At 37.9% G+C, this 24025-nt stretch overlaps 1 protein-coding gene across 2 annotated transcripts; it reads right to left on the reverse strand.

The window, feature by feature from the left end:
* Window positions 1–14330: 14330 nt before the first annotated feature.
* Window positions 14331–20937, reverse strand: LOC142351939 (uncharacterized). Of its 2 annotated transcripts, none has more exons than XM_075404225.1 (3): window positions 20811–20937; window positions 16242–16386; window positions 14331–14701 (listed from the first exon to the last, which is right to left on the reverse strand). In XM_075404225.1, exons 2-3 carry the CDS (start codon window positions 16348–16350, stop codon window positions 14448–14450), a joined length of 363 nt encoding a protein of 120 aa, XP_075260340.1. In that variant the 5' UTR covers window positions 16351–16386; window positions 20811–20937; the 3' UTR covers window positions 14331–14447. The 2 variants fall into 2 exon arrangements, with proteins under 2 accessions (XP_075260340.1, XP_075260332.1); XM_075404217.1 differs by having other exon boundaries at window positions 16242–16387; window positions 20802–20937.
* Window positions 20938–24025: the final 3088 nt, after the last annotated feature.

The raw sequence follows: 24025 nt of genomic DNA on the forward strand, positions 1-24025 counted from the left end.
TGCAATTTAGCGGATTCGGTTAACTGTCATTATACCCACCAACGAATAAAGGCGTTACCTAACAACATTGTAGGCGCGGTGAGGGGTCTCAAATAATATGTGCCCACTGAGCTCGCTATGGGGGAGGGATAAGCGAAAGGGATCGAAAAATGTTTCCTTTTCAGGGGTAAAAAACGAGAACTCTTAAAAAGTTCGCAAAATCACGTCGGCGTTTTTCCCGGAAATCATATTTTAAAAGTAGAAAACAAGTATGCAAATTTTTGCACTTTAATGTATTTGTATCCGTTTATTTAGAAAAACGGGCAAAACCCTTCACTTAAAACAATTTATGAATACTGAATTTGGATCGTTTCCGTTTCTGCCCCCCCCCCCCCCCCAGCTTAGTGGGCTTATATTATTTGCACCCCCCAGACGCACGTGCAATATTTTTACATAATGATTTACTATGTAATGGCACGTGCTCTGTAACTGGGGGGCGCATAACGTGCTAGGGGGGCAGAAACGGAAATGATCCCTGACTTTAAGGGATCCATTCTGTTTTGGCCTTCAGCTTAGTGGGTTTATATCATTTACGCCCCAGGTTCACGTGCTATTTTTTACATAGTAAAGTGCTATATAACAACATATAGTTTGTAACTGGGGGCATTAAAAACACCGCGGAGGCCAAAGGAGGATAGATCCACCGTTTTCATCAGCGACAGTTTCAACCTAAGAGGCACTGGAGTTATATCACTCTAATACTAACTCGATTCATGAAACTAATCAGTAAATTAGTATTAACTAAATAAACAATTCTGTTGATAGTGCAAATATGGTTTTAAAAAATTTATTTTGTCTTCTGACCGAGCTGCCTCTGACTTGGCTATTTTGAGAAAGCTATGAATTTTTTTTTGAAATAGTAAAATTTTTTGAACAGGCAATAATATTTAAAATAGTTAACTTTATTCGTGAGACATAAGTTTCAATTTCGATCGGGTCAAGGCAAACCATATACCAGTAAATATCAATGTCACTGCTTTTTATTATGTTAAGGCAAAAGCCAAAAAGCAGGACGTAGCAAACCTAGCTTTATCTAACGTAGCTCAATCTAATTCAAACCAAATAACCAAAAATTATTGGGCTAAGCAAACGATTTTGATCAAAAATTGAAACTATGTTAGTTGAGAATTTTCAGTTCTGATATTTCTCAGTAAGAATACATACGGTCGCACAGCACGGAAATTCTAAGCGAGAGTTTTTATATAGTACGCCCAAAAATTCTCTATATAGTTAAAATGTTTTACTTTTCATGTATATTTACTCGGCATCATTTCGTCTCTAGTTTTTATAGCATTATATATAAGCTTCGAAAGTGATCACAATCAAAACGATAACAACGGCTATTTGCAAAACGAACGACGTCGGTTTTTCTGCAATATCTTGCAAGAACATTGCAACTGACGTTCATCTTGAATTGTACAAGATCGGGACGCTTATCTAGCCGACTCTTGAAAGATGATGGACTGAAAAAATTGAAAAAAATGCACAATTTAACATGAAATTATTAAGCCAGCAAAGAAACAAATATGAGCTAATTGCACTGCTAATATTGATCAACAACACTTAGTTATATCTAGTGACATTAAAATGATGACCGAAAAATTTGATAATTGAAGTGAAACTTTGTTTAAGAGCTGAGACCAGACTGTTAAATCAGAAAAATTCCAATTGACGCTCATCTTGCAACAGTCTTGCAACACTCTTGCCAGTCCTGCATGATCTCAAGATAATGGGTCTCTTTTGGCAAGATTCTTGCGAAAATTTTTGTATGAAATTTGAACGGTAACGGTTCGATTACGACTGGGGTTAAACAATTTCAAAAGCTGTTGAAAATTTTGTTAGGCCATTCAGATATTAAACGATTAGGATGGTCGGAAAACTTCAAATAAGAATCAATTTTATAGTTTTCCTGAGTTTAGTTTTTTTGAGTAATGGTGAACTGCATTTGAATTTATTTATTACATCGTGTCATTATATCTCAAATCACAATACAAAAAATACCCTAGCAGTGAAAAACGTGTTTTTTTGCAACCGTTTTTTCTCAAGTTTGGAAACACAACTGGCAAAAATATTTAAATTTTCTGTATAAACAAAAGTTCTTAAGTAACATTTAGTTTTGAAGAAGTTCCCAGTTGTTATCTGAAGTTTTGATGAAGCCTGTAAACAAGATACTTCTAAAATCGCAGCTTGGTTTTTTAGAGTTCTATTTCTTGTTTCATTGGTGGTTTCAGTTTTGCTTCATGTGTTCAATCTGCCTGTCTACATTTCTTTAATCGAATGCATATTTTTTAATCGAATACATTAGCAATGGTTGCTGCAGAACTTTTAAACCTTTTAACAAGACAATGATGTTCTAATTTCAACTGGCGATCTAAAAAAAGTACCAAAAAACTTGAAGTGAATGAAACTGTGGATGTAGGTTTTGCATGCCGATTACTTTGCTGAATTTATTACCACAAATTATGTTGTCTTCAAGTCAAAAAACTATAAAAACTATTAAAAAAACTATAAAAACATCTAGTAAATCAATTTTCTGTTAATTTACATAAAGTTCAAATTGAAGCAGCAATAAAGTTAATGAGACACCGAACAAAATAAACTCCCTCAAAAGCAGCACGAGGTTTCAAAATTAGAATAAAAAACCTAATCAATCATAAAGTGGTTATAAACTGGGAAATAAAAAAAGAACAAATGGACTTCAGAAAATAGGTGGTTTCCAAGCTAACAAAACACAACTTAATTTTGTAGTCGTTCGAGAAGTGTGATGTATTTAAAACTATAAACTATCAAACCGAAAAAATCTATGAAGTCAAATCGAGGCAAAGAAACGAATAGAAATAGAAATTTGAGTAGAACTAAAACATTAATGGGCATTTCTGAGAGAGGTATCAAAATGTAAGAATTAAAATCTATATACAGAATCGTCCATATAAAGGACGACAGTTGCTGAGAAAAATATCTGAAATTAGTAATTTGTTTCTTCAATACAAAATTTTAAAAAAATCAACTTCGGGGAACTGAAAAATCTACTAATTTTTTTCGAGATTTTTCCAACAAAAGTGAGTTTTTTAAAAACGGTTGTCAATTATTCGGAAAACACAGAGAGATTGATCAACTTAAATTAAAAACAAAATAAAATTGCCATCATTAAAAACTCGAAGGAGTTGCCAACCATTGAAACGCAATGACAGCAAAACAGAGAACAGGATAAGTGGACAAAAAATAGAAAGTACAAAAATTTTTTTGTAAACAACAAAAGCGTTTTCGAGTTGAAAAATTTTACGCTAAAAAATCACTAATTATAGGGCGGTTAGAGTAGTAAGACAAAGAAAATTCTTATCTCCAATTTTTTCACCATTTTTTTAAGTTCTTAAATTTGATATCAATATCAATAGGTAGCTAAAAGTAGACACCAATAAAAAATTACCTGAAACTTAAAAAATAGCAGTCAGTAAATCATAAATTGAGTGGACAAAAACATTGAAAACAACAGTAAAAATGACACACGAAACGAGAACTCACACAATAGGAAATTTCTTGTTACCTGTAAGTAACTTTCGAAATCATAAATTTAAGGTATGCTTGGTTGGGAACTCATGGTTGAAATCGTTTCTAGGTTCAGTCGGTTCTCAGAAAGTTTTCTTACAATCAACCGTGTACCCACAAATCACCACGGTGCCCACGCAATTGAGAATTTGCCTTTTTTGTTTCCAGAAGCCCTCACAATCGGGTTTTCACAATTTCGTCATAATCAACCCACACAATTGGGCTGAACGGAAGAAATGAGCATTGTCCCCACTCATTGGATGACGAAAAAAATTGGTGCACAGCAATAACTGAGCAACTAAAATTTGAGTGAGTCAAGACTATAAAGTAACCACTGTGGGTAGAGGGTTTTGTCGCTTGATTGAATCTCATAACAAGTGATTTCGGCGAGCAGCATTGTGGCTAAACCTCTCATCAAATTCAGAAGAACTCCTTGAGATAACCGATTGCACGCAGTTGATAAACCAGTCTCGTTAACAGTCTCGGTTATCGGCAAGCAAGGCTATACGTTTCAATGTTTTTCGGACCAAATCTGAGAAGCCCCCAATAGATTCACACGCAAGTGGTACAAACTGGATATCTATTTCAGCATTTGTCTGGGCATGTTGTTCATATTTCCTTTCCTCAGCATATGTCAGAGCAAAACCACACCTCCTTGGAGCATCTGAAATTAGGCTGGGCTGCAGTAGGTGAAGTTATGGTTGCATCTAACGCAATTGGTTGTCAAGCTGACCAACTGGGCAAGTATACATCTCCTGGCCGTGAGTTATTATCCGGAATCAAATTTTTCTCTTGGCAGACAGGTACTAAGTTTGCGGTCGAGCAGGCCGCAAAATTTCTATCCCTCACTCTATCGTGCCTCGATATCATACCCCCCCCCCGACCATGATAGCTTAAAGCGTGGTCACCCATTATGTCCAGTCTGCCGTTTTGACAGTAAGGCCATTTTCGTTCCTCGATGCATAATGGAACACCAATCCGATACCTCAATGCGGCTCTGAATTCATTTGGTTGAAGGTGAAGGCCCAGACTAGGAAATGGAGGTGCGGAATGCCAGGCACAGATTGAGGTAACGTTAAAAAAATTAAACGAGCATTCTTCCGAACTGAAATCTGATAGAAAAAGCAGCATCGTCAAGTGCCTCCTGAATATTGTATTGTCTATATTGGCTCATTTCTAGATTTTTCAGTTCCTCCACTCTTTCCTTGAAATTGTGCTTGTCTGTTATCTTCTCACCGGTTATTTGTTCTACTAAAGCATCTACATGCGCTACTGACCCAACAAACGCCACTTTCAATAGGTCAGCTGCGTGTCTATTTCCAACGCCAGTTTTGCTTATTGGTAGACAAGACTGCTTCCCAGCGTCGTCCTTTATAACGGTGCCTAGCATATTTTCGAATGTTGTTCTCTGAAGGTTGTGAAAATTTCGCAAAATTACAGAGGATTCGTCAGATGGAGTGTTACATCCAAGGGAATATACCATCTTTGGGGCACCCAAACAGTTTCGAAGAATTCCAAGTGCACAACGTGGGTCGTCTAGATACGCCAGGTTGTCTACATTTTTTCTATTTGGTGGACTATTATCCTCAAAGATGCATTAACAAATTTTGGATTGCCGATGGCAGCGCTCAAGATCTCAAGACCTTCTTTGCTATTTCTCTTGACTCTGTTATCTATAGCGTTCAGATCAGTGGATGACCAAAGCTCACATTTTTCTATTCTGAGCTCTAAACCGCATCCTTCAGCCAAATTTGTCAACAAATTTTCTGCTGTGCAAAGTTGTTGGTGGGTGCCAGCAAGGATGCCATCATCCAAATACCAATTATTTTGTACGATATTTGATAATTTTGTTTCGACCTCTTCAGTGATTGGCCACAGAGCTAGTGAAAACAAAAGCGGCCCCAAAAGATCCCTGCGTTGAACTCCCGATTGGCTACTTAAAGAAGTGTTGTTAAAATGCAAATTACTGTGTTGTGAGAAGCAAAAGGACAAAAAAAGGCAACACTAGTTAAGAATTTTGCGACTGCTTCCAAAACCATGTTTTTTAAAATCGAATTGAAGTTATTTTTGAAATCAATCTGCTTCATTCCTGAATTTTTTTGATTTTTGCAGTTTTTCAAAAGAAAATTATTGTTGCATATAATATGCCCTCAGCACCACCCCTGACTGCTATTCCCAATTGTTTTGTGCTAAGTAGATCAATGGCTTCTGAATTTGCTTCTTGAGCCATGCATTTAGCAATAAAACGTCGAGTGACCTCCCCAATAGCGATAAAACGGGACCCCACTGTTCAATACTTTCAATGCAGTTAAAATTGCACTACATAGTATAGGAGAAACGAATCCGGGAAACTGACCAGTGCTGGCTAAGTTGACAAATTTTGTTAAACTAGTGATGGCTCGCTTTGATTGATCAGGGAAACCGCAGTTTACTGCATGCAACAGATGCTCGGTATACATGTTTGATGGCCCAGCTGCAGTAAGTTTGGAAAACGACTGATGCCTCGTCAAATTGATATGCGTTCGTGTTATCATCTTGATCAAATTGGTGATCAGGTTGCCTTTCTTTAGGGTGGAGCTTCAGTTCGCTCAACGTTGCAGCATTGTCATGTGCCATGCCGTCAGAGGACAGAACTTTCGCTGCCCACCCAAACTGTCCCTGCAGGCTAAGAGATTTCGCGCGACTCGCTAAGGCGTCCATTGATTCTTGCTAGATTTACTTGACTGCTTCATTGAGGCCGCCTCGTACCACAGTGCAGCATAATCACCTGATTTTCATTGCTCAAGTCTGCTCAACAACTGTCTCTCTTGCTGCTGCTTGTGCTTCTTACCCTCACGATTAGACGCGCGTAGAACACATTTTCTAATTGCAAAAAGTTTTTTTTCAATTTTCTAACGATTGCGCGTGTGAAATGCTAGCACCGATAACGGACGTTAGTAATTCTGACCATCTCAACCGAAACTTTACAGGAATAAACTTTATGGAAGGGATGTGCCTACTGTTAAAGGTTTCGAGATCTGGGAGTTCGTTAAGATTTATAACTGCTGCAGCTGGTCTTGACTGCAAAATCTCGTCTCTCCGCTTCTCTAAGTTGCGTGCCTTCTTTTTCACTTTAGAGAATAAAGGCGCAAAATGCGAGTAGACCCATTTTGATTTGGAGCACGCCATCTCATCGAAGTTCGGCCCCCACTGGTCATATCTAATTTTAGTTTTTCTGAGATGATGTTCAATAACGGATATCTGGTACAGTTTATTTTTTTGTCGTGGTAGAAAAGGGTTGTTTTTGGGGGGCACTTGAAGGTGGGACGCGTTGTCATCATTTATTGAATTATTCATTTGCAGAGTCAATCCCGAACGTAAATTGCATTGTTTTGCCCGTTGACTAAGCTCTGTAATGTTGTGAGTCTCAGCTTGCAAAACCTTCTTGCTTACTCCAGTTTTCATGACTGTGTTACCTGATTAACATTGAAAGCGCAATTGCCTACCGAGTATTTTTTTAATCGACCAGATAAAAAACAAGGGCGAGGGTCGTTTTGGTTAGATCTCACCGGTTCAAGGTCCACACAAGCTGCTCAAGAATCAATACACAATTTATTTGCTCACGTGCAGAGTGCTTCTGATATGATAACTGACAAAAAAAATTGATGTGGGATCAATTTAGGGTGCTCAAGATTCGGTGTTAGATAAAACATGTTTCTATTTTCGCCTTGTTTGAGCGAGGGAGCAACTTGAACGCACGTGGAATTGATAATACTGCCGATTATTTTACGACAATCTCCATAAAAATTATGCAGCTTGTTTTGCTTCAATACGACGCTTTGCTTTTTTTTATGCTGACAAGTTCTCTCAAGACACAAATACTTTCAATTGTTTGATTTTCTGTAAGAGAAGTTTCTCTAAAACTTTTGAAACTTTTTAAAGACTTCTTGTAAAAATTAATTACGAACACCAAAAAGTTGTCCCTCAAATTGGGGGCCGATTTTGAAAAACAAAAAAATTGGGACCGTTGAGCAAAATTTTATATGCAGTGCAATTTTGCTGTACCCTCCAGTATCCTATAAACTTCACCTGTTTTTTTGGATTTTTTTTCACAGGATGATGTTGTCTAGCTGATGAGCAAAACTAATTGCTTTAGAGCATACTATAATTGTATCATTGGCGGTTATGGATGTTGTATGTTTTGAGTATTTCCTGAGGATATTCATCCTGTGTGGATTGTGGGCCAGTTTACTGACACGCGTTATGCGTATCAAAATTGTACCAGAATGTCACTTAAAAGACCTGTTGAGAGACGGGCTGAAAATTGACTTTCAAATACGCTGGAAATCTACTCGGACAAGGTGGAAGTTGAACACTCAATATGCAACCAATGCGCAAGCAATATAACTGACGAATGAAGTGGTAAAAAATCTGTACAAATACCATCTCTTTGTTTCTAAAGCTGTGTCTTACAGAATGTAGAAAAATCAGATGTGGTTAGTATCCCTGCATCGGGTTAATTACAATGATATTTAAACCTAAATTTAACGTTTCCCTCACGTTGTTACGTACAATAAAAGCGTCAAAGACAAAAATTAGTCAACTTCGGTTCTGTAAGTTTTGTAATCTGATGACCGCCTTTGACATCTGAGACTGATGATGAAATACTTGTGCCTCTTAGTGGCTGTTGACTACTAAATAAGTTACTGAATTTGGCATTTAACTTCAGTTAAAGATGTTGTTTGTTGAATGTTTGACTGCAATAACGTTTTCACCTCTATAAACTAAGGAGTTACACTCACTGTTGTTTCTTCATTTCTTGCTTTAGGAGGACTTGTATACTGCCTGAAAGTGTTCTCAGCACGCTCACAAAAGTAACAGGGCTTTATCTCGGTGTCAAATTTGGTACAAAACATTGGGTTTTTTAGTTAAAGGTACGGCTTCCCCACACCAATTGCTTCCCTTCAATACATAGCAGCTAGCAAAATGAGTTTACAGAAAATTTTCTTGCTGTTTTGATAACTTTTTTGTTAGCAATTGGCAGCCGTTACTTTTGATGCAACTTTTTTAGATATTGTGTTTATAGTATCTTCAGTCTAAGATTCAGCAGCGGCTTTTTTTAAATTCATTTGTGCACTTTGGCTTTGTTTTCCTTTACAAGTCACAAACTTCCAGATTTGTTGCCTTCCAGCATTTATTCTTAAAGAAAACACCATATTAGCTTCAGTAAAGCAATGGAAATACGAGCAGCACTCTTTAATTCCGGATAATAAAAAAGTAACCCGTGAAATGCAGCGAGACTTGAAAACTACGCTGAACAGTTATTGATGTTAATGCATCCTTGCATTTTGAACAGTGGAAGACAATTGGGTTTTTCGAAAAGTTCACTTGAAGCCACATGGTTTTTACCACTATTTTGTGTCAAGGTTTTCAATTCATCTTTAAACATTTCACCAAAGGAGTCGAACTCAAAACCGGCTGTTTTTGGCGTTACAAGCTACAAGTTTGGTTATAATATGTCACCTTCACATCGTCAGTTAGAGAACAGGGGGTCAATCCCGCTTTTGTACTGACAAAATCATTTGCATCACTCGATACTGTGAAAAATTACAGAGCGGATCATTCCTCTTTATCGTTGGTTCACCCATCAGAGTCTTAAAACAGTTTAAAGTTTTCCCAGAAGTTTAAAATTTTTGGAAATGAGATAGTTGATGGCAGGTTTAGTAACGCTTTGGGACGAAAACTTGCAGAGCATTGTCTTTTGTATCTGTAGCACCTGCGCATTGATTGGGAATGAGGTTTTTTTGGGAAAATACTCCAAATTTTTATCATGAAAATTTTGGATTAGCGCAATCGTTACAGCTGGCTGCTGAAACAAGTCCGCTGCACTAGGATTTACAGTGTTTTGCTGTTGGTTGTTAAGAGAGATCAAATGTGGCACTGTGCTTGGCGGGTTAGCAAGTGGCATCGAGGTTAGCCTTGAGAATAGAGACGGCACCACTGGCACCAATCCGAGTTGGTGCGGGAGGAAGGTTTTGCGAGAGTTGGTCAATTAATGCGGATTCTATGGGCATTATTTACAAGGAAGTTGAACTGATTGCAAAAAAATGGGTTAAAAGAGGTTTTTGTGAGTTGCGGCGGCAAAAAGGTTGTGAGATGCCGAGGTTGATGCATATATGTTGAAACTGGGAGGCGTGACAATTTGTTTATCTGTTGGGACCAGTTTTCTGGTGTTGTGACTACCGCTATCCGGCTGCCAATAGCCTAAGGACAGCTATTATCGGTATCTGGCGACAGTGATAGTATGCTCTTCACAATGCGTGCGATTTGTTCCAGCGTGTACTGATATTGCAAATCCGAGATGACTAAAGTTGACAGCAACCTTACCTAAATTCTAAATTTGCCCCTTAACTATTTTTAGTAACTTAGCGCTGAGAGCATTCGATTTTGACAAACAGTGTTTTTTAAGTGATTACTTGGACTCCGAATTGTTGACGTTCTAGAGGTTTGGGCCCTGAAGACTTAACTACAACAATTTGGTCAGCGCAGACGTAACGAGAATGCTCAAATTTCGATACACTTGTGGCAGTCGGTGATTTTCTGGGTTCGAAAAAAGTCAACCCTATCAATCTTTGAATTGTTTTGAAACCCCTTTTTTGACCCAATAGAATTAAAAATTTCAATTGAGTGATGAATGTTTTTATAGATCATCTTAGTTTCATTCAAAACGTTTTCAGCGCCACGCTTGTTGCAATTCTTGAGCTGCCGTCTGCTACATTTGCAAATGCAATTCTAATTTTTTGAGGGTAATAGCGTCGTGTTTACGTCTAGCAACGCAAAAAGCAGCTTCTACTTGATTCTCAGACGCCTCGAAATTTACTTTTGCTTTAGGAAACTAAACTATTCGCTGGTTGCCCACGTTTTTTCTTGGAGTAGCTATGAAAGCAATTGTTTTTGCAAATGTTTTGGAGAGGATTTAAATCAACAAAGCTTCTAATTGCCTGCATAATATAATCTTCAAATTTAGTTACAGGTACAAACTTTATCTCTGAGATAGGATAACTTGAATCGATCTCCTCAGGTTTGCTGGCTATGTCAATAATCTGTTCTTTTTTTTGGTACTACATTTCTGATGGCATCCTTCAACCTAGAAAACAAAGGTTCTAATTCGACAATTTTTTTCTGACGATCGATGACGTCAGTAATGTCTCTGTCAATGTTAAGTAACGCAGACTCAAGATTATATCCTACAATGTCTAAACTTCCTCATTTTTGCTTAAGATTAAATTAGAGCCTTCAATTTTCCGGTTACTCACATCAAACTTTTTTCCTAAAGAGCTCAGAAACTAAAAGACGTTCTTAACACAAAAGACATCCACTTGATAATCAAAACGGCAAATAGCAGAAAAAGCTGTTTACTGGGAAGCAACGTACCCACTGAGAGTAAGTAACAATTCTGGGAGTGCTTGGAACGCGCGTGGGAGCAACTCAATAATTGACATGGGAAAACAAAAAGCAAAGGAAAATCCCCTGTAGAGCGAGAGGCACGACAGAATCGGAAACGAAATGGACGAAGTGTCGATAACCGATGAGGAACGCCCGATGAAACACGAAACGAAACGAGCGAAAAAGGCCATAAAATTGACATGCGACGGAATTGGAATTGAAACGGGCAAGAAACGTCGGGCCATCGGCACGCTGCATTCAGGAAACGAGACAGAAGAGGCACGGATAGGGCAAAATTTTGCCAGAAACAGCTATTTATATACACAAACCAATTAACATTGACTTTTGAGTTATTTCAGTCAAGACTCTAGAAAGCTGAGAGGGAAAAACCAGCGAAAAAGAAACCTAGCATTGGAAATAATGGAGCATAATAGCAAACAAAAAAATTAATTTTTACGACAATAAAATAGAAAACTGAGAAAGTAATGAAAGTCAGGTAATTTGGCAGCCAAACTTCGTAGGCTAACTAACTCACACCTTGGAAATAAAACCACGTCCACACAATCAAACAAATTAATAGCAATGTCAACAACACTCTATTGAAATGAACACACAACAGAACAAAACCCGGAAAATGGAAGCTCAAAAAAATCATAGCAAATCTGGAGCGATCATTCAAAATACCAGCAAGAATCATGACTACAATTAAACTACAAAAGGGATACAAAAACTAATAAGATAGTATACCACAGAAAAGTGGAAAAAAGGAAAGGGAGGTAGAGAAGTACAAAGATAAAAGCAAAAAAAAACCGTGGACGGTACGGTATGAGAAACGGGGGGGGGGGGGGGGGGGGGGGACGAATGTGATAGAACGCTTTTTCATGAAGGACTGTGCTGCGTTTCATGATCTTATTGCTGTGCATTGAGTTTAACTCAAATGACAAACCGTTGACTTCACGCAAATTGATTTTTGTCAGAGTAGTTATTAGTTCGTCCCACTCTTATAATTCTGTTCAATTTTTTCAAATTCTCGATTGCTGAACGAATTTCTAGTAAGTTTTTGATTTCATACCTGGGGAAAAAGTTTTTCAATTTGAGAAAGCAGTTGTTTGTTTTTTGTCACACTTACGTCAAATTGGGTAGCAAATCGTAATTTTACAGAATTTTGCATTGTATTACCATATTTTTGAGGTCAACTTTGATGTCAAAGTTGTGTTATAAAAAACCACGAAGAAGAACTTGACGGACTGGACCGAAAAATTATTATTTGTTATTTGCAGAACCTAGCTTTATGATATTTTATGGCGCCAAATTATGTACAGCCAACAATTTTTTTTTCTCAGTTTCTCAGTCACAGTTGTTGAAACTTTCGTAGTGTTGATGTGGCACAATATTTCTCATGAGGTACTATTTAATTAACATTGGGGACATCACTTCACTTTTTGGAACATTTTTGAACTTTGGAACCCATTGATAACGATATTTGAAACTGTAACCGATGTGTTTGGTGGCGCCAGACCAGAAAAAAAAGATGATAAAAGAATCTGATGATAGTTATTAGGCCCTCCTTCGTGTTAACAAATAAAATTGCGTGGCGATAGTTCAGTGATTGACGATGTCTCTCGAGACAGGGTTGCGACACTATGTTTTAGCTAAATAGTAAAACAACAATCTACCGAAATTGGAATTGAGCTTCTCTTGTGATAACGTCAATAAAGTGAGCGTGTAACAACGTATTAATATTGAAACAAAGATAGCAACACATGTTCTTTTTGAGGGCAGTTTTTGATGCTCCTTCAACAAATTTTTTGTCTGCCCATTGGTCAATTCGAAGTCAGACATAATTTGACACAGTTAAGATTGAAAAGCGACCATTATGAACTGTAAAAACGCCTTTGTCAGATTTCAGGATCATACATATTTAGAAATAAGTTAACTGCTTTTTGGAGCTTTCTACGTAAAGTATAGAATGATATGGATTTTTAATTTATTGGAAACAATAGCAAAAACTATGATAATAACTATTAAAAATTATACGCAGTGCTTATGACAAGCTGTAAGTCATAGAACAAGATTTCTTCTACATTCCGAAAACTAATTTTGCGTTACTAGAATGTTAAACTTAACTGGTTTGCTTCAAAGCGCCTCGCTGAAGGATTGCGCTGCTTTTCGGAAAACGTTGCTTTACATTGCCCCGGTTGTTTGAATAACTTTTGTAATTTCTTCTAGCTTTTTCACAAAGCAACTTTTTCCAACATTATTTATGATTGGATAAACAAAAATTTTGAAGTAATCGTTGTGAGCTGATACAATTAAATTAAACGGGGTTCACGCCCAGAAATTGATCGAGTTCTGAGGTCGAAAAAGAACAGAGGGACAGCGCAAATATGTAACAGAAGGACCAAAAAATGTTTGCAATATCTAAACTTTTTCATTACAGATATCAACAAAAAAATTAACAAAAAGATGAAAACTGGACTCAAAAATGACATCACGTTGCCAGTTTTTGGAAAATTCATTGTATATACTTGATTGTGTTGTGCATTTTTACTATTCAAATTTAAAGAATTGTGTTGTAAGCCTGTTTGGAGGCACGTTACTCTCCTTTCAAATCTCAGTTATACCAAAATGAAGCGAAATCTAGTTGGTTTTGGCTTCAGAAATTTTCTACTCAATACTAATTACAGATTAAGAGGACATTGAGGAGTTTTGAGATTACACATATCGTTGTTCAGAAGAACAATTAAATCTTTGAACTGGGTCTCAAATAATTACAGGTGAAATTCAGGCAATAAAGCTTTAGGCTATTTCATGTTCAAATTTGTTTACCAGGGAATACTCGTAGCTAATTGTACGCCTTTTCTGCAATATATTTAACTTTTTTGGCTTTGTGAATTTATACTACATCTTTGAAAATGGTATCTGAATCGTGAGAACTGGAAACATATTTTTTTCATTCGATTCCAAAAAAAACGCCAACTCAGCATGGAAATGAGATGTAACCACAGCATAGGTTTATTTTGGGTAGATGGAAGTTGATTACTTTCGATAGCTAAAATATCAATTCAATTTCTTCAATTCACGATTCATACACCATTTTCAGAGATGAAGTATAATTGACAAGCATAACTTTGTTTCTCTTCTTTGTTGCAATTCCTCCAGTTGTTTCTCAATTTCAGTGATTCAAGATAATGGTTTTTTCACTGAGTTTGCAGTGTATTCAACTGGATCTTTTATTCTCTCCCCCACCCCGGTGTTTTAACGCCCCCACCCCACTAAGGAATTATGTTATAGCACATTACAATGCAAAAAATTAGCACGTTTGGGGGTAAAAGCTAAAGGGGAGGGGAGGTGTGTACAATAGATCCAAACAACTTAACCGAGTCTCAGTACTAGTTCAATTTGACGCCAAATCAAACTGATATTGACAAAGCATTTCACAAATTTCCTCGGAATTCTTTCAAGACGTTCCATTTTATCTCAAGTAGATCGCATTTTTCTTTAAAAGCCTTGAGGTCATCCGCCTGTTTGCTCAAATCCACTTTCAGCTCTTCGTTTTCCTCCTGGAGTTGTTTAACCACAGCCAAGAATGTCTCATTTTGTTCATGGAGTTCCCCTTGTAGAACTGAGATATCGTTGCTGCATTTTGTAAGATTTTGAGCCAATTTTTGGAAAGAATTGGAGGCCACTTCTGAAAAGTATGAAAATTTCTGGGGTTGTGATTATGTGCCAGCTGTTGTTTAGCACAGAACAGAAACCAATTTTCAGAAAAAGACTCCAAAAGATTAGAAGTAAGATCCAAAAGTAATTACGTTTTCATGTACCATATATGAAAAATGGGGTCTAGGAAATAAATCCCCACGGAAAAAAACCCCCACTTAACTTTAGATAGGAAATAAACCACCACGGAAATAAACCCCCATTTTAAAATTGAATTTTGGTTCTGATAGTTTGTTCGGTTGTGATAGTTTCATATCAAGTCCCACGGGCCGCTGAGGCATGGCCAAAGGCGCTAAATGCGCAGCTCTTTAATAGTAACGTGGGGGTTCATTTCCGTGGGGGTTTATTTCCTATCTAAAATGAAGTGGGGGTTTTTTTTCCTTGGGGGTTTTTTTCCGCAACCGGAAAAATGTTGCGCTTAAGAAAACAAAAATTGTTGAAACTGTTCAAAGACGAACCACCTGTGCAGAAGAATTAAGTAATGGTTAAATGACTCTGCTTGAAGTCACTGAGAACTTCTGGAGTTTATCGAGAACCGCGAAGCAGTTCTAGATATTAAGTCAAAATTTCGAAGTGAATTCTGCAGAGTCACTTAACCATGCTTAAAGCATGAAACGTGCATGTTTTAAAATGACGAAATTCAACGGAAGTCAACTTCTGGCGAAGTAGCAACTTCTGGCATTATAACTTGTGGCACTGCAGACTTTCGGCATTTTAAAATGTGCACGTGAGTGTTTTAACGTGTTTTGCACAAAAAGTACTGTTAAAAAAAATTGTTGGAGCTGAATTTTGCGCTGTTAATCGGGATATCGGGAAGGGCAAGGGGAGGGGGCTTGTTAACGAAAATAATCTTGATTATTTCCCAATGTAATGATTATGCATTCCGTCTATAAAGTTAACAAATAAGAAAATATCATTTGATAGAGGAAAATTTCTCGTGAGCTCTTTCATCGAGTTTGATAAAAAAACGACTTTCAACCATTTTTACGCGAAATTACAAGAAGGAAGTTTCTTAATCCCCTCACCTATGATTTGACCACACAAAACTTAGTCATGCTCCCTCTGAAACGTTAAAAAGCCATAGACTTTGGATCTTTTCCGTCTGTGCCCCCCACCCCCCGCTTAGTGGGTGCATATTATTTGCCCCCCCCCCCCAAGCAGCACGTGACATATTTTTACAATGATTTACTATGTAATGGAACGTGCTCTGTTACTGGGGGTAGCATAACGTACTGAGGGGGGGCACAAATGGAAAAGATCTGACTTTCCATTCGTATTCAAAATTAGGGATCCATTCTGTTTCGCCCCCCCCCCCCCCCCCGAGTTATTTTTATGACCCCCAGTTACAAATTATATGTTGATATATAGCACGTTACTATGTAAGAAAATAGCACGTGCGCCTGGGGGTCATAAAAATTTATGCTCACTAAGCTGGGGGGGGGGCAAAACAGAATAGATCCAAAATTAGTTTGCGAACTTTGCTAAAAAGTATAATGGATGGAGGTAATTACCGGATGTGCGATTTGGTTCATTCTTCTTAAGGGATTCCAGAACATTTAGTGAGTTTGCTGTTACTGTCAGGACAGATATTGCAATAAACAAGGCTTTGTAGACCTTCATACGAAGACACTTAGTCGATTAGTCAGGGAGTTTTATACTAAACGGCAGAAATAACAACAAGTCCATATAAAAAACTTATTCATTTTCCTCTTCTCTGTTTATGGCCCACACCAGTACTTTATCCCCCCCCCCGTAGCAGAACGTGTCATTGCATAACAAATCAGTATTTGATTATACAGCACGACGTGCGGTTGGGGTTGCAAATAATAAATACACTGCTAGTCTGTTGGCATAGTAGAAAATTATCTAATAGTTGCATCAAAAATTGAAAAATTGGATCCATTCAGTTTCAGCAGCCAGTGCTTCTCATGACCTCAGTTACACGTGTTGTGTTACAATTTACAATGTAAAATAGCACCTCCGCCATTTTTGCACATATATTTTTGCCCGCTTTGTTAATCTTGGTGTAGCGCGCATGCAAATTAAACGCGGATTAAAATAAGAGCAACGAGTACGAACTTACTTGTATGTAGGCTTGTTGGAAAGCTCGCAATTAGGACAATCTAATTAAGTCAATAACACCAAAGCTAAATTGAACAAATTTAAGTACTCTCTTGAAAGCAAACACATGGTGCCCCGAGTTCTCATTAAAACAAATATGCACACAAGTAAGCAAAGTTACAAACCGGATAAAGGCATAACAAATTGGTTGAGTTTAGTAATAAAAGACTGTCAAAACAGATTGACGAGACAAATAGGAGACCTGAGTTGTATACATAAGCAAAATAGTAATAAGTTAATTAAAATGGCAAGGACAAAGAATACAAGGAGTATTATCAAAAAGTTGAAATTGTCGCCTAGCCGAGATCAGGACAGGACCACAGGATCTCCCGACAGCGAAATTGTTCCCCCACCTTCACCTACGGCCTCGCTATTTGAGCCATCAGCCTCGGGGAAACAAGCTTTGGTTGAAGTGGGGCTGAAGCCAAAAAAGAAAAAGAAAGTGTCAAAGAAAAACACTAAAAGAATGGCGGCAAAAGCAGCAAAAGAGACTGTTACAGGGGGAACTGAAGACCCCAAAATGAAAGAAGCCTTCCTCCGCATGATTGAGGAAGAGAAAAATATAGAAAGTGAGAACTAAAGGACAGTGGGGATTATGAAAAGTATTCATATAATTGGAAAATTTACCTTTTGAGAATTTCTTTCGGTTTGCAGCGCCACACAATAAGGCAATGAGGCACCCCTTCCACAATTTGAAATTTCAAGAATATTCCCCCATAACGTACGCCGTGTTTTGTACCATTTAGACCCAGATAAAAGGGTTGCTCGCCATCGCCAGAGTCATAATACACAAAAATATTAATCCGATATTGCCGAGCAAAGAGTCGTAAGTCTGTTGTGGTAATAAATTCAGTGTCCCCAATCCCTCTAGACAAAACCACTTTACCAGGTAACGTGTACAGATGCTTATTGGGCCCATTGCGTAGTTTTATAAAAATTTTCTCTATTTCACCAGCTTGTGAACGATTACCAGTGATAATAGTAGATAAACATGCGCTGACACAATTGTATTTCGGATGAGCAGTATCTAACGTAACTGGATCATAAAATGCAGTATCGAAATCCGACTGGCTGAAAGTAATCAGAGTTACAGAAAACGTGTGTTGTCACGGTTTTTTTTAAAAAAAAAGTACTGGACTTACCTTACAAATAGCTCGTAGCAGTGTCTTCTGTATTTTATTAGGCCAGTTTCACGACATATCCGATCGAGCACATTTTCTGACACAAGATTCATTGGACCTTTGCGGTATTTATAAAGCACTTTGTCGTTACAAATTGAACATTCTCGTGATATTGCAGTGCACAACTCTCTAATATCAAGTGCGGAATATATATTTTTTGCAATTTTCTCCAAATTTCTTCCCGCGGGATGTCCACTTTCTCTGTGCAGCTCTAATAATTTAATACGAGCATTTCCCCTGTGTAGAACCTCCAAATTGGAAACAATGAGATAAAGTCGACCATCTTTAGTGAAATATTTCCTGCTCCGGCGTCGCAATGAATGTCTGGTAGTTTTAGTGCTTTTTCGAGGGAAAAGACCTGATTGCAAAAAATGCACGACTTCAAAATATTTTCTGCTGTCCATTTAATCTAAAATATAAAGGGAGGCTCAAATGAAAGTAACTAAGGGTGAAATAAATTAAGTTGATCACGTTCTGTGTGCTTTAAGTAAACAAATGTGCTATTTTGAAGTGACAAAGATAAGGGGGGTAGCCGAACTTGGTGCCCTACAACTATGAGGGTTATATTAAGCGGACGCTTATGAAATTTTAATGTCAGGTACACCCAATGATCCTCTCAGGCTGATATAGCTTTTGGGCCAATCCGACTACCCAACCCCGAGCTATTAACACCGGAAGTGGGGTGATTTGAAGGTTTTCGATATTTTAAATGGAAATATGAACTTTTAAGTAAGAAATAACTTTATTAACCAGTCGAAACTAGGTTTACGTGTGAATTAATGTACTGAGTGATCATGGGAAGGGTTTAGGAAGTTGTGGGAGAAATTTATTAGCATTTTAAAATAAGAATAGGCAGTTTTCACTAAAAATAGTTAACACTTAAATTGAAATAGCAATTTCTCAAAAAGTTGAAGTCGGATTGACCTGAAAATTGGGGGATAGACTAATTTGGGTACGGGGAATCCGATTTTGAGGTCGGATTTGACCCCACACCAACCTGCACGGAACTAGCGCACGCCCGTGCTGCGGAACGTAAAATTTGAATTGCTCGTGGAGTATTGGTAGTAGCCCTATGATTTTTGGAGGGTTAGTGTAACTTTTCAAGGGCTTCCGATTGGTGATATTTTCAATCCCAGATTCCGACCGGAAGTCGGTGCTTCGGGACGACCCGAGTGCCGAAAACCGGAAATTGGCCTTTTTGAGCGGCCGAATGACTTTGAAATAGTTTTAATATGATAACCTGAGACAGTTAGTGACAAAAAATAACCACCCCGGTCAATTTTGACGAACTCGGATTTTTCGGGTTTCGGCACCCACGACTCGTTAAAAATTTTCAAATTGCAAACGACTCGCAACGGCTGATCCGTTGGTCATGAAACTTGGCAGGCAAGTTGGTGGCACCCTATAGTTACTAGAAAACTTTACCCGGAGACGTTTTGACCACTACTTCGCAAGTTATTAAGTTTTGAAATTTGGGGTCATCCGGGAGGTCGATGAAAAGTGTGCGCGGTCATTGCTCGTGTTCTATTAGTAGTTAGGTCATAAAAATTGGTGGGTAAGTGTAACTATGGAAGGACTTCCCGCGCCAATAGTTATTTTTACCAAGTTGACCCTTCATCTTCGACTATTGACCTATAATTGACCTCTAGAGGTCAAATTTTTGGGTTTTTGGGAAATTTGGGTTTTCGACTAATTTTTGTATGGGGAATTGCACGGAATGCTGGGAAAAGCATACCAAGCCATTATTTTAGCTTTAGCGAGCGTGAATTAGTGGTATATTTACACATGGAGACTAATAGTCTTTGAATAACAAAAGCGACGAAATTAACTTGGCGCCAAGTTTGTGTGCGCAAATAAGAGCGATAAGGACCGCGGACTTTGACGTTAATCTGTTTGTTTAGTGAAGGGAACCCCTCCTGCGGATGTATCAATCAGTCATAATTACTTATGGTGTTTACTTAAGTTCTAAAAGTGTATTTAATTAAGATAAGATAAAGTTAGCCAAATAGAAAAAGTTGTAATCAGCTTATCGTGCTTAAGTTAGAGGGAGAGAGAAAAGACTGAGCTAGTGAGCAGTTGGTTTAGTGGGACTAAACTTAAAACAGTCAGTAAAGTTGCAAGACCAGTTAAGAAACTGTGAGCAACTTGGTTAATTATACTTCGAGTGAATCACGATAAAATTTTGAACTTATACAAGATTTTGCAGTTGAATTTGTCTCAAGTTGTTAGTTGATTGAGAGTTGCAATCTCTTTACTGTGGATTCTACATTTGTGCTGGTGTTCTCTGTTCAATTTAACGTCTTTTGGGACAAAGCATTTTTAACAGCCTGCAAGAGTGGACGAGGGGAAAAACTCGGAAAAGAGACAAGGTAGCGCTTGCTTCATCATTTTCTTTTAAACCTTCGGTGTTGGTTTTAATTAAATTTGTTCGATCTTCTGGGCGACAGATTCCCCTCACTGTTGGCCTAGTTAGAAATTCAGAAGACGACACTTGGATCTTTTCCGTTTGTGCCCCCCCCCCGCCCCCAGCTTAGTGGGTGCATATTATTATCACCCCCAGACTCACGTGCCATATTTTTACAATGATTTACTATGTAATGGAACGTGCTGTGTAACTGGGGGAGCATAACGTACTGAGGGGGGCATAAACGGAAAAGAACCCTTAAAATTTACATACCCACTAAGCTGGGGGGGGGGGGGGTGGTGTTGCGATAAACAAATTATGTTTCTAAAATTCATAAAACACCCCAGGTGCTAGTTTGTTTTTGCCGATCAGTAAATTTTGATTTTGTAGTCGCTTTTTTGTCGGCTTTTGCGTAGTTTTTGATTAGTTTCCGCCAGTTTGTTTTAACAGCAGCTGTGTAACTTATCAGCGAAACCAATTGTTAGAGACCACAGGGTACGATTTCATTGCTCATTAAAACTTGAAAGATTGAACTCGGACTTAAAAAAAGTAAAAGTCTAATTTTGTCGCCCTAAATTTAGCGTCCTAATTTAGGGCACTAAGCTTAGGGCAAAAAAGTTAGACTTAGTTAGAAATATAACTTTTGGCCCTTCAATCGAACCGTTATAAATAATTAGCTACTTAGCTATCGGAAACGGAGATATTTGGTTTATTTCAACTCCTGTATAATTTTAAGAAGAAAAGTTTTCTTTCATTAATCTGCAAAAATGTACTCTTAATTTCAATTTCATAAGAGATTCAATACTATCGTACCCTTTGGCTCTCTAAATATGTTAGAACTGAATATTAGTCCCCCTCGGACCTCGTGCCCGGCGCTCCGGCGCAAGTACCCTTGTGTCAGGGCACTAAGTTCCTCGGGCGTGTGGTTTATGTTTTAATTTTGTTTAAATGTTATGTTTTAACGTATAATATAATTTTTTCAACTGACAAATTTCGACTTTTCACTTCGTAACAAAGGCTAAAAAGTTGCTCATTTTATACCCTTTTTGACTTTTTAAATAACAGTTTACATTAATCCTAGTCCCCTTGGTCTTATAACCAGCACTCGGGCGCATTCGCATTCAGGTCTCAGGTCAACAACAATTTATGGTGCATCATACACTTAGTTAAAATATCGGACCGGCATCAGTGCAGACGGAGAAAATCTCAAGAAAGCCGTAACCAGCCCAATGCTGTTGTATACGGTAATATTGTGCTGACAAAACCTGCACTTTCTTTCCTCAAAAATAGAAAGATTTAAATTAATTGTCTTACAATCTTTTTGTGCAGTGGCTACTTATTGAAGTATGTGAAACATTTTTTTTCAAATACGGCTTCTGTTTGTATTTGAAAATAAATGTTATGTTTATTTTCACATACACAAGTAGTAATAGGGTGAGCAAGGCTCCGGGGGGGGGGTAAAGACCCCATGTATTAAGATAGGGTATAGGAGTAATTTTTGAGAGAGGGTCTACACTAATGTATTAAGATAGGGTATAGGTTACATGTATTAAGATAGGTTATGGCCGCCACGTATAAAGATTAGGAATATGCTCCGCCACGTATTAAGATTAGGAATAGCCGCCGCAACATATTAAGATTAGGAATAGCCGCCGCAACGTATTAAGATTAGGAATAGCCGCCGCAACGTATGAAGATTAGGAATAGCCGCCGCAACGTATTAAGATTAAGAATAGCCGCCGCAACGTATTAAGATTAAGTATAGGGACCAGGGTATTAGTAGTATAGTGTGAGTAGATCAGCCACATTTTTGGGAGCCAGTCATTGGCCTTTCCGCGCAGGGAATTGTACAGGCGGGGAATTGTACAGGCAGCGCGCACGGGAATTGTACAGGCGGCGAATTGTACAGGCAGCGCGCACGGGAATTGTACAGGCGGGAAATTGTACGGGCAGCGGGAATTAGCGGATAATTCCCCTCGCAGTAAATTTCAACATGTTTATTGGTATAACCAGCGCAATGTATTAAGATTAGGTATAGCCATCGCAATGTATTAAGATTAGGTATAGCCGCCGCAATGTATTAAGATTAGGTATAACCGCCGCAATGTATTAAGGTCAGTTATATCCACTAAAATTGAGAAAATTGAAAATTTTTAAAAGAATGAATTATGAAGGTACAAAAAGACAGACACAGTATTAATCAAGTACATTATAAGTAATTTTAAACACAACAGAGAGCGCTCACAATACGAAAATTGATTCAATAAATTACAAGTTCAGGGGTACAGTATGAATTCCATCAGATAACACTTTTCGTTTAGGATAAAAATATGAGAGTCCTTTCTTTGTTTGTTCATAGGTAGCGATGCAGTGGTTGATTGTCCGAAATCCTCTATTTGTAGATGTTAAATTGATGATTTCTTCCATCACTCGCCGATATTTTTCCAATGGTCCATCTCCGTTCTCTTCCAATGTTCGTTTGTTCAGACCTTTGCTGCTGAATTTGTACTTATCCGATTTGGCATCGTAGCAACAATATGTTTTGCTACAGAGACAAATCATTTCAGTACATCTAAATTCTTCCTTGAACAGACCTGGTTCACGCTTATCGTGCTTTTTATGTTTATCACAACAAGTTCTAGGGAAGAAGTTTTGTACAGCATCAGCTTTGAAAGAATCATCACAATCGTGTTCCCTCAGAGTTTCCCAATCTGCTTTTTTAGATGGACGAATGCAATCGTACAAATTATCGTGCGCTAGAGCTAAGTATAAGGAGTCAGTGTCCATTTCTAACTCTTCGAACGTGTCGACATCGCAAAATTTATCAAAAAAATTGTAATAAAGCTCCAACATACGTAATTTTGCGTACTGAAGTATAAAAAAGCCGACTATTATCGGTTCACGGTGCTCAATTTTTGATTTTACAAGTTCAACTTCGTATAGTTCTTTTGGTACACTGTTAAGTCTCTTAAACAATTTCGCGTTGATAGCTTTGTGTGTCTTTTCATCGTTCAAGTATTTTGTCTCTGTATGTCTGCTTCTGTCCATGATTTGGTAACCATAGGAACTATTCCCTAACAATTTCATTGTTTCTGCTACAACGTTTGATTCAGGATTTTTATCTCCAACTCTTCTAGCATCAACAACAGATTGGATAAAATTGTTGAAGCACTTTGGGTGTGTACTGAACGAGGCGATAAATTTTGGTGCATTTTAGCCCAAGACTAAGGTAAAAGTTGAGTAATGGTGTTATGACTGTTCCATTCTCCAACTTGAAGCTTGAAATTAACATGCGTTGCGGTTGCTTGAGTAAATCGTTATCAATTGCATAATCCCTCATATAATCACCAATATCTGCTCGACTAACATTAAAGTTTTTAAAGATTGGTGGAAAGTTCGAGAACTTGTATTTCAACCCATCTGGAACTTCGAGATCACATTTACAGATTCATCACCTTTTACAGATTCATCACCTTTGACAGTTTCCCACCAGTTACTTTCCCATATCTCAACAACTTTATATCCTTTGTTTCGCAAATAGTCTCGTCTTAGTTCATCGTATTCCCGTTTCTTTAATCCTTTCTGAGTC

Source organism: Convolutriloba macropyga, chromosome 1 (genome assembly GCF_964194025.1).
Source record: "Convolutriloba macropyga chromosome 1, txConMacr16.3, whole genome shotgun sequence".
In the NCBI taxonomy this organism is placed as follows: domain Eukaryota; kingdom Metazoa; phylum Xenacoelomorpha; order Acoela; family Convolutidae; genus Convolutriloba; species Convolutriloba macropyga.

Bases quoted from the DNA above. Each gene is read 5' to 3' on its own strand.
- LOC142351939 (XM_075404225.1), bottom strand. From the start codon at position 16,350: ATGAAGGTCTACAAAGCCTTGTTTATTGCAATATCTGTCCTGACAGTA. The intron at 14,702-16,241 runs GTAATTACCTCC...CATACTTTTCAG, and splicing joins TGAACCAAATCGCACATCCG to AAGTGGCCTCCAATTCTTTC.